This window comes from Ornithodoros turicata, chromosome 9, assembly GCF_037126465.1.
Source record: "Ornithodoros turicata isolate Travis chromosome 9, ASM3712646v1, whole genome shotgun sequence".
NCBI classification, from domain to species: Eukaryota; Metazoa; Arthropoda; class Arachnida; order Ixodida; family Argasidae; genus Ornithodoros; species Ornithodoros turicata.
Window position 1 is genome coordinate 26,490,134 of NC_088209.1, and position 11,342 is coordinate 26,501,475.

The following is an 11,342-nucleotide window of genomic DNA, read 5'->3' on the forward strand; positions in this document are numbered from 1 at the left end:
GTGCTCAAGAATGTGTGTAAACCGGAGATGTAAAACCGCACACACACAAAAAAACTATGTTTATTCATCATCTGTATGTTTGTCACGGGAACGCATAGGAAACTTTCGTCCATTCTGTGTAGCTCTGAGACGTTTTCAACGTTAATGGTCGTGGTTCAGCCGTTCGTACTGCATGTCAGTGGCACTTCAAGACCCAGCTCTATGAGTTAAATGTACTTTCTCCTGGTATGGTTTCGTATGTCTTCTGTTGGCACATATACAAACGGGTTATTGCACAGCGTACACCGTAATCCAATTTTGAAGAACATACTACACTGGCCGAACTGAATGTCGTGATTACACTGCGTACGGACAGACAACAGAGAACATAAAAAAGAACACACAGAAAACAGCACGCGGGGCTCCAGTATGTCTGAAGCCAAGTATTTGCGCATGGTCAGTGGCCGACTCTTGTAGGACCACATGCGATACCAGAGCGAAGACCAGCTGCGGCTCAGCAGGGACGTGGTAGCCAGCATCCGAGACTTACACTGCCCTGGAGCTCCGGACGCCCTCCAAGGCCTCGAAGGTAAGCGTATACAGTGCTGGACAAAAGTTTACAGAACACGCTCCGGCGCATTCCTTCCTCAGAGCGACACGCTGGCAGCGAATGGTAACGTACGGACCTACAAACAGGTGACTGGGTCACCTAGGCACATGTCTGTAGCTCCGTACGGTCCTATTCGATGCTAGCGTATCACTCTAAGGAATGAATGCGCCGGAGCGTGTCCCGTAAACTTTTGTCCAACACTGGACAATGCATAATTCTATTGGAATGAGGTTAACATCATCTTGTATAGTATCCGTATAGCTCCGTCCATGTCCCATTAAACGCCATCGCACAAAATCATGAAGCAGCCAAATAAGTTCCTCTTGACCAGGGTGGAAAAAAATCCGGCTATTTTAAAAAGATCCTCTCCAGTGGGCTTTTTTGGATAAAACCCGGATATTTTTGGATACTTGTGGAGAATATAGACAAGCCTCGAAATGTGACAGAGTAAAAAAGAATCTGTTTTGCTGTTCTTTTTGATTTCGGATGACCTCTCATAGTTTCGGTTTATGGAACTGCCTGTCCCAGTAACAGTGAATGAGTTTCCATGGTTTTCCGAAAGGTAGAATCCCATGCACGTGTGGTGAATGGTGTAGACGTTACACGCCTGGTGGATTAGCTGTCGTACTTCAGTCACAATACCTCCAGGAAGCACAAGAAAGCCTCTCCCTGAATGGGCAGAAGTAGAAGAAAACGGGAAAAAAGTTAAATCTTAAAAGTTCAAAAAGTCAACTTAAAAAGTTAGAAGTTAGTGTTGCGCGTGCCTGGCCTTTTGTAAACAGCCAACACTACAATAAAATAAAGGAGGAGTTTTCCGTGTGACGTTGAATTAAGATTGTCTTTCACGTCGCATCTGGACAAAATCTCTAAAAAAAATCCGGATTAAATTGTGTGGATAAAATCCCAAAAAATCCACCGGATAAAATCCGTGTGGATTAAATCCAATCAACCCTGCTCTTGACACGGGACAGACGGACGGAGTGACACCTTTAACTCATCTTGGAGCGACGTCTTTATTTCAGGGCCAGAGAGACGGAGCAGCTCGGTGTCCTCATGGAACTGGCAGCGCTTCGTTCACGTGGAGAAACTGGCCCTGGTCCAAGACCTGCTGGGAAAACTCTTGCGACTGGTACGTGCGTGGTATACTCCACACAGACTCGCAGCTGCTTGTATGATCGCAATGCGCGGAATGACGCTTCAAATAGACTCGGAAACAACGACAGCGCACGAGTTCCATTTGTGTTGCAATGGGTGCGAGCAACACGCAATCCATGGGAGTGCGAATGCTGGGGTCTTAGTTGGACATGTACGGCGAAGAATGGTTCAAACTGTATCCTCAAATGTTTGCAGACGTACGTTGCTTGAGCGTGCTTCTAATTGGAGGGTGTATATTGTTCTGGATGGTTCAGTCAACCGTACACAAAGAAACGACCCATCTGTGGGCACTTTCTTGTTAAAAGAGTTGCTTACTTGTGATCGTGTCTGTGTCGTCCCTAATTGTGGTCTACCTCGGCCAATTCTCGTTGTTTACGTCGTTTACAAATCTGCCTGCCACGTGTCTGAATGAGAGAGTGAGTGAGAAAGATGTAAGAGAGAATGGGAATAGCGTGGTTGGTAGCGTGAAATCAGCGCGTGAAATCAATATCAGCGTGAAATCAATAGCGTGAAATCAGCGGCAAACACAGAGGACTAAGGAAACGCGGACAACGCTGAACGCTCAAAAATATCTGCGGAGAAAGTGCCACAATAGCTATGCGAGAAACTACTATGTGAGAAAAAAAGAAAGAAAAAAAAAGAGAAGAAAATGACTTGATTTCGTCAATACTGACTAATACTGACGAAGCGCCATTGCTTTCGTTTTGTTCACTCGCTTGATGCGGTAAGCTTCAAATATGACGCAACGCACCATGAACAGCACAAAAGCATTACCCTCGGCGGGATTCGAACCCGCAATCCCCGGTTTAGGAGACCGATGCCTTATCCATTAGGCCACGAGGGCGGCTGTGCCATTTTGACTTTTTAAAGGGGATGTGATCCTTCAGCCCCACCGTTATGCTTGCGGCTGTGCCATTTTCTTGTGTGTTTCGATAAAGGTGGCTACATCTAGGTTTCCATACATCCATTCATCCATGTGAAACGAGATTGCCATAATGGGCAGTAATTGTTAAAACGATATAACGAACAATGGCAATTGTGTCGTGAATTATATCGTATGTTAGCATTTATGTGACAAAGGGGAAAGAAAAAACGTTTATGCACGTGCCTCATTTGCGGTTTCATCGTAAAAGGTGGCGGTCAGAGATTTTGCTGCATTTTCAGGCCCAGGAAATAGAAATGTGTGCTGCCGAACGTGCGCACCAGCTTTGGGTTCTACGGGGTGAAATACTTCAACGAGACCTGGTCAGCGCCCGAAACCTCCACGCAGATATTTACCCGTTCCAGAGGGTGGCTTCGACGCGTGCCCCGTGGGGGCGCTGCCGTTCGATGCCCAAGCGATCCTTCAGTGACGGGATTATTCAGCATTTAAGAAATTCCGTAAGTGGTATCGTGCTTCAAAACAGGCTTCTACGCAACAGCATTTTAAACGCTGAGAAGTGCATGCTCAGTTTTGTTTTTCTTTTTTGAAACAAGGGAGAAAGGTCGCCCGAGAAATAATAAACCCTGACTTGTGTGAGCTATACTGCTTCTATGTTCAAGTTCACAATCCCTTTTATGATGTGCGTTCATGCTATCGTGTTTGTTCAAAGACACTTGTTTGCTCTTGCCATTTATGCGTGCACACCAAGACTTATTGTGCATGTGCTTCGTTACGAAGTTACCAGAGATGAGGAAGTTACTCGACAAATGGAACCCGTTACCAGTTAAGTTACTGTGAATAAAGTAACTAAGTTACTAAGGAAGTTACAGGTAATGAAAGTGAACTTGAAGAAGTACTTTGGAAAAGTAACCAGTTGCCCTCAAGCTACCTATTATTGAATATACACTTTTTCGTTCTTGATCTTTCTATAATTATTTCAAATCTTGATCTCACAATGGGCGGCGCAAGACATTTTATGATAGTTTTGATATACGAAAACTATACCAATATTTGATATGACGAAGGAAGTGTGTCTTTCTGTTCTGGGACGCATTGCATAATTTTGATTTCGTAATAAGGTTCCTCAACGGCGCAGAAAGAAAGTACTCAAAGTTTAGGTTCCCATGAGTGTCCTCTACGCACATTTCGTAAAACCGCAACAAGCTTTAATCTTGCTACGCAGCGCCCTCTGCCATTATAAACGTCACCTCGTCGTTATGACGGATCTCACCCGAGTCTCCTGAGGTACGGCCAAAACAGAATTTGTAGCATTCACCGCGCACCAGCGACACGGGAGCGGACAGTCAGAGGTGCCGTGCACGTACAGCTCTCGGCAGAGTTAACTTGAACGCCACTCCGGCTTGCGAACCCTGGTGGTGCTTTGTAGAAATAACGGCCAGTTAGAGGGGTGATCCTGGTTATGAAGACGTTGTTCTCTGCTAGGCTCTGCCAGGGTGGACTTCTTCGCGCTTCTCTGGCTGGAGCGGTGTTCAAGTTAAGTTTGACGCGAGCCGTACGACCTGCGCGCACGTGCTGTCGTCTCATTCGAGAGGAAGGACGCAGCTTGCCATGTTTCTAAACCAGAATCGAACAAAGGGGATTAACCCCAAGTTACTTTGAAAACGTTACCTAAAATAGAAACGAATTCCTCAAAGAAGTTACTGAAGTTCAAAAGCAACGGGCTAAGGTAAAAGTCACCGAAAAAAGTAGCTTAGTTACGGTAACGAGTTACCCCAACACTGCTACTTACTTTTGCTATAGATTATCACATTATAAAGTAGCAGAGTTTATAACTAATACACTACGGTGCAGCCAAGGAGCATCGCTCCAGTTTTCCCTATGAAACAGAACGTACGTACTACTAACAGCTACAAGAGAGAGGGTGCATTCAGCAGTTTAGTAGAGCACTTCTAAAATTTCTGTGAATAGCGTGGCCACACCTTGATCAAGCTCAATCTTCTACAGAGGGAAGACACCGACAATCCGCTGGCCATCAATGACAACCTTAGCCGAAAGAGTAGAACTGATTTCTCAGAATGGCAGCTGAACACAAGCGCCGCGCAACTGCTAGAAACAGTTCAGCAATTAGAAACGGAGTTACTAGGACTACTTTGCGATGGTATGTAGATATTTTCCTTGTATATAGCGCAAACATTTTTGACCTGCCATGCGCCCTTGACGACAAACGTGTTGTATATACTTTCCTTCCAGTCATGAACACTGAAGCCAACGAACAGCAAGAATGCATCGGAGAACAAGAACAACCAGCCCTGGAATCAGGCGATGTACGACACGTGCACTTTGGATGCATTGCACACATTTTAAACAATGTCTCTTGTTGACTCCGCCCTGTGGTTTCTGAAGGAAACCATCCCATGTCCTTTGAAAGAAACATTGGTGTGACCACTTCAAAGTAATTTGGATGAAGGATGACCCACAAAACGCGAGGCTCAGGTTGTGTTACACAAACGCGCATGCGATCCGTAAAAGCTCTGGCAGTGCAGTATTGGTCAAAATAATGGACGAAGTCACTTTGAGGACAAATAGATATATGTAAAACAAACTACATATAGATGGTATATTTATCGTCTCGTGATTCGTTTCAACTGTAACCGATTGTGATTAGTTCGGATTGTGAGCACTCGTTAGCTCATTGGCTAAGTATGACGCGAAGGTGTTCAGCTCATTGAACGCGTACACTGAACACGTGATGTTAATCTCCATCGCACTTCTCTACTGCATAATGTGCGTCAAGAACAAGATGCTACCGATCTGAGCAATGAGCGAGGCAGGATGCAGTTGCTGAAGAACACTTTTCTTACTTTAATGCTTGGAAATAGTAATAATAATAAATGTATTATATATAAATCAGGGTGTCGAACCGAACCCGAACCGAAAACCTACCCGAACAGTTTTTTGTCTGAACCGAACCCGAACCGCAGTTTTCATGCCACCGTTGAACCCGAACCGGAGCAGAACCGTTAAAAATAATAGCGGTAACCGGTTCGGCAACAAAACGGTTCGGACAGAAAAGAAGTCAGCATAAGAGTTCCTCTCAATCCCCGAACGCAAACACATTGGTACTATCATCACGCGTCCATATCATGGATTTCGGAAATTTTCACCTAGCAGTCAAACCAGGACGTATAGTAAGTATCTTTCAGCGTCTTTTTAACACGTTGAAGCGCAGTTGTCCTTGTGAGCGCCGCGGCTAGCGCCCCACGCACGCGCTGCGGCGTCTACTCTTGAGAGACGAGGCGCCACGCGGACGAATGAAACAGGAATGGATTATGCCAGTTATGTAGCTCTGTAGGACGAATATGTGATTAAGCAAGCGCCCATCATTTGCCTTTGCACGTGAGCAGTAAAAATTAAACAGGTCAGAAACATGAGAAGTGGAGAAGGAGCGTACGCAGAATGGTGCTTGTTTGATTGGTCGTGGTTTGAAAAGTAAATGCAGTTCTGCTTATTGGTAGTGCAATTGTGTCGTGAGACATTGCCTTTGTGTTGTGGGTTAACTAGTACACTGCTGCGAGCTCGGACAGAGTAAGGCTGGCAGGCTTATTTTCGACATGCTTCAGTACGGTTTCAGATCGATTGACGCTGCGAATGCAGTGTGCCGGCAAGCACCGTCGTCTATGTAACGCTGTCCATCTTATTGGGCTTCCTTTAAGTGTATCTTGCTGGCACTGTGCGTGTGAAAAAAGAGATTTTAGTAACAGAAAGTAGCAGGACTACACCGCTTCATCAGCGTGGACCCTATTTGCAAGAAGTGTTCATCCATTTCTCTTTTTTTTCTCGCTATAAAGGGAGTACCTGACCGCTAAAAACGTCAATGCAGACAACAGCAGTAAGCTATTAGCCACGCATTTCCTGATAAAAGCAGTTTTATGGAACATATAAAATGGAAGCTTTGAACCGGTTCGATTTTTGGCGTGGCCGAATCGGAACTGAACCGGAACGAAATCAAAGCAACCCGAAGCCGAACCGAACCCCTATTTTTTTGCGGTTCGACACCCTGATATAAATATACTTGCTAAGGTGCCCATTAACAAGCGTCAGATGTGTGAAATGGTCCACCACCGAAGAAAGACCAAAATAAATATTACAAACAACCAAAGGGGATGACATTATGAGCAGAATACATTAGGACTTGACATCGAGTGAAAAAGGTAACACGTACCAAACTACAAAGTTAAAGCTGAACAAACAGCATTGAAAAATGTGTCATATGGAGCAAATATATGTCTACATCGTGGTTCCAGCAACGACTATTCAACCATGTTAATTGGGGGTTTATCGGACATATCTTGCATAGATGGTCAAGACACGCCGTTCGCCAAAGGAGCCTCTTCTGAGGAAGGTGGAAGCCCATGCGTTTTTCCTCACATGGAGTCGGCTATACTTGATGTACTTATCCATTTTGCAATCGCAGGTGTCCTCTGAAACTCGAACTGACGACGGAACAGGAGGTGAGGCGAGGTCGTCCCTGGCCTCCTCGGAGAGTCCCATCCGGCCATCGGAAAGCGTCTCAGCAAACGCAACCGTACGACACAACAGTGCAGACAACGTGAGCAGCGTATCCGGCCACGATGGGAGTGAGAGTTCGAGCCTCAACGACAGCGAACGAGTCTCTTTCGTTCTACGTCTACCGCGAAAGAGCTGGACAAGGACGAGAGAGACGGTGTCATCGTCCTCCGACAGCTCTTACCTCGAAGACGAGACTTTCACTCGAGCCGCGTGGTCCTCGGGGAAGAATCGTTTGGAGGCAGCGGAAAGGAAACAGGATGCGACTGAAGCTTTTAATTCACCTATCAGGTATCCACAGCTGAACCCTTCTCTAGGTCTGTTCGTTCGCACCAGGTGTGCAGCGCAGTTTTGACGCTTCCTCCTTTATCGAGCTGTGTGCGCGCGCATGCGTGGTAGAGTGTCGAGTTGTAGCAGATCGGAAGCACTCTACGAAAACGATACGACAAAGGAAACTTTCGAGTCAAAGATCAGCAACGTGATGTAAGCCACTTCGAGGGGATAGTGCGATTGGTTTACCGTGCTTTCGGAACCATTAGTGAGTTTTAGTGAATCATATGCTATTCCCCTTTGCGTGCGTAAGGGATAGCGTACGAAGCACTCAAACACTCAAACATCTTCGAACTGTAACTGCCTGCGTACCGAACGCTCAACACTCCGTAAAACATGGTATCGCGGAAGGACGCTCTTGCGACAAGATGCGTAATCCAGAGAATAGGGTTCTTTTTTTTTATTCCGTGTTAGCGCCGCGAAGCAACTGTGGCTATGAGCGACCTACAGACGTTTGCAGATGGAGAGAGGACAGCAGGGAGGAGTGGGGGACAGGGGGGTTAATATGCGTCCTAGGCCGACTTCAGGGGGAACTGTGCCGACATGCGTCGGGAAACTCTGGAAGCACAACCATGGGTAGGATTCGAACCCACCACCTCCGAGTCTTCAGCACGACCTTCGCTACCATCAACGAGCGGGACGCCTTAGCCCGCTCGACCATGCCGCTGGTGAGAATGGGGTTCTCTTGGAGCACCTTCGCTTTCTGAACCCTGGCTATCAAAATATCGTCATCACTTGATGCAACGTCGCCAGTGTATGGTGGCAGAACTCAGCGCAGGCCCCCTCCACAAAGTTTTCGTTTTTAGCTTGGTATTGTACAACTCTTGCACAAGAATGATGATCGTAGCTCACGTCTAGCGCACAGGACAGAGGTCTCTGATCTGCACACCCTCCAGAAACCCTTCCCTTCCTTCAGAGAGCACGAAATGAGTACTGCAAGTACCGCTGCGCCGTCTCTGTAGCAGACGAATTTTCACACCGCGCGGCTACGGTGGTTACGGACCTGATTACGTCACGCGAGGCCTCCAAGGTCACCACGCACCGCCCATGGCTGCTTTTTCAGGGCGCCTTGGTATATCTAACTGCGTCACCGCACGGCGAAAACCCAAGCAGCACAATGTACTGAAAGTCGAGTGCAATAGGGGTGGCCGGTATGTGTCTCATCAATGTTCCTTAGTTTCAAGAGTCTGTTCAAGGTCTTCCACCTACCCGTCCACCCCTATTGCACTCGACTTTCAGTACATTGTGCTGCTTGGGAATATTGTGCATGGTGGCTCCAGATTGCTTGATGAATGAGCATGGTTTCCTGCAATGCTAAAAACTGATACGACAGCAGTGACGCGCAACTTCTTATCATACGACCTGTGTACAACCATACCGATCCCAACACTTCGTACCGGTACTAAAGAAGATTTACGACTATTTCTTTATACTTTGCAGGTTACGAGATGAAGTTTTTGAAGAACCCTCGTCGGCATCGTCCGTCGAAGCAGTCTTCTCTCTGCCCTACCCCTGCCATGTTTATTCGGGGACGGGAAAATTCAATGCTGTACTCGCTGAAGAAACAGCCGATATGCTGAGGGATGCCGAAGGCACTTCGCGCTTTGGCTGCAATGAAACTGCCGAGGCCACTGTGACGCTATGTCAGCCACGCGTTGCTGAGGTCCCCATCGAAAGAAATGCCTCTTATGTTAATGATGGAGATTCATCGAATAGCGAAGGGCCACCAGAGGTTTCCGAAATAGGAAAGATGGCAGCACGAGGCGAAAGTCCAGTGCTACGGTCCAAGAGTACGAGAAAGTTAAAGAAGGCAAAAGAAACCATCGGAGTGTCTCGAACTGAAGAACAACCACAGAGCTTCCCTTCTGTCAGTTCCACAGCCTCATCCCCTCCACTCTCGCCTGCCAAGATTATCAGTGACGAGGAACTGACAACATCAAAGCAAGAATCAGCCAAGCATGACGCCTATCACTCAGTGCTCACAAGAGGCCCCTCTACCGGATATGTACCTTCCCCTGTCCATTCAACATCGTCAACGAGTCCTGCATCACTGCTAAGTCCAGTGCCCAGTTACAGCCACATTCCACACCAAGGTGCTCTCTCACGATTCGAAGCACTCCACAGAGCCAAAACAGAGTTTTTTGCCAAAGAAGGTCCGGTAGTCATAAGCACCGATGTTCTGACGTCTAGATCACTCCAGGCGAGTACTACCTTTCCACAAAAAGGCTTTAACGTAGAAATCATGTCAAAAGTTGCGGAGCCGAGTGACGCGGGACACGCTGACCTACCACAGTGCGGCGCAAGTGTTCCAAGGGTGCCCAAGGAGGAGACTGTACCATCCCCGACCGTGAAAGCAACAGCGGAGGAACCCACAAGAAAAAAGTCAAGACAAGAATGTGGTCAAGCGGATAAGACCAGTTTCCTCTCGTTAAAGCTAAAGAAAAGTAAGAAGAAAGATTATTCTACCGTTGAAGAACTATGTCGACAAACCCTGACTGTTACGGTGGCTGAAAGAGAAGTGGCGGACAGTGGATCAGAACCAGTCAGCCCAGTCAGTCCTATCAGTCCACCGTCACCTTCAGAGCCTAGGACAAAAGGCATCAACAAGTGGCTTCCCATCTTCAGTACAAAACCGTGAGGACTTTTGCAACTATCTCACCAGTGTGCAAAATAACTATCTATAATAGCGTTGTACTCGGCGAGTCTTCACTCTGATGCATTTAGGAACTACACGGACAAACCCGGGTTTCCACCAGTGTTTTGTTGTGCATTTTGTACAACGCTACGGGACGACCGCAGAGCGTTGAAACTAGCGGTGCTGGTGCCTATAAGAGGGGTCCGATGGTCCAAAACGGCGGGAAGAGGCATGGAAGATAATACCGAAAGTATATGTGCCTCGAACGATGAAAAGTGCGCGCAGAAAAAAATAAAATGGAAAGCGCGCAACATTGTCATAATGTGCTATCATTACATAAATGTTCCCTCTCCTGGTTGCTTTCCTGGTGGTTTCATTCTAAAGCACTAGCTGGTTCTAGGTGATAGTTCTCAGACGCCCACTGGGCGAGTCCTTCAGGCCAGCTGAAGACTTGGTTGGTCATGATTCATGAGACAGACGACATGTCTGGGACATGCGAGAGTTATTCGACTGCAGTAAAGATGGCAACAGACATGCGCAGATGACCTGGACGAAGCCCACTAAGTGGTTTTCGAGAAATTTAATAAAGAAATAACACAGAAACTGTTCAATAAAAGTACGCAGTGACTAGCGTTACAACAACGGTCACCGCGACGACACGTTGTAGCGGCAACACCCGACTAGGGTTCAATGTCCCGCAGGTAGCGCCAGATAGGCCAGATGGTCACGCGTCCTAACTCTTCGCCTGCCCCCTCCGTTTCTGTGCGTATGGGGCTTAGACGGAAGTGCAGCTGATGCAGCAACGGTTGTTTCGCCTGCCGCATGGCTTCTGCCATGGCGCAGCGACCTAACCAACGGCTTCGCCGTCTGTTAGCCTAACCAACCTAACCTCACTTGGGAATTTACCAATAACAGCGTAATTCATTACTAGCGTACGCGCGACTTCCGGTTGGCCTCGTTCCCAGGAGTGGGGTCCGATATGGGAATTGTGCTTTTCTGGTGCTTTTCTTGGGAGGGGATTCCACAGCGCAGGGGTCAGTACGAAGGGTGAGGTGGAGGTGTTGCAAGTCCTGGCGAGGCGTATTTCAAGGTTAAAAGGCTCCCGTCTAAGCCTTCTTAAGGTGCCACTCCGGACTCGGAAAACAGCGTATATTTTATCTAGTCCATGAAAAGAGGGTGCCTCA

General features: G+C 47.3%; 1 protein-coding gene and 1 non-coding gene across 5 annotated transcripts in view; one reads left to right on the plus strand and one right to left on the minus strand.

Moving 5' to 3' along the window:
* The window catches only part of LOC135368467 (uncharacterized), a 35,319-nt gene extending 24,806 nt beyond the window's left edge, over positions 1 to 10,513 (plus strand). For 3 of the 4 annotated variants that reach the window (XM_064601761.1, XM_064601763.1, XM_064601764.1), the window contains 7 exons: positions 457 to 568; positions 1,612 to 1,718; positions 2,909 to 3,124; positions 4,632 to 4,785; positions 4,878 to 4,951; positions 7,102 to 7,529; positions 8,964 to 10,513. In XM_064601761.1, the coding sequence (XP_064457831.1) occupies positions 457 to 568; positions 1,612 to 1,718; positions 2,909 to 3,124; positions 4,632 to 4,785; positions 4,878 to 4,951; positions 7,102 to 7,529; positions 8,964 to 10,161 (2,289 nt within the window). In that variant the 3' untranslated portion in view covers positions 10,162 to 10,513. The remainder of the gene's footprint in view (positions 1 to 456; positions 569 to 1,611; positions 1,719 to 2,908; positions 3,125 to 4,631; positions 4,786 to 4,877; positions 4,952 to 7,101; positions 7,530 to 8,963) is intronic. The other variant, XM_064601762.1, reaches the window with a different exon arrangement.
* Trnar-ccu (transfer RNA arginine (anticodon CCU)) lies at positions 2,516 to 2,588 on the minus strand. Its single transcript has one exon. It is a non-coding gene; the product is annotated as a tRNA-Arg (tRNA).
* Positions 10,514 to 11,342: the final 829 nt, after the last annotated feature.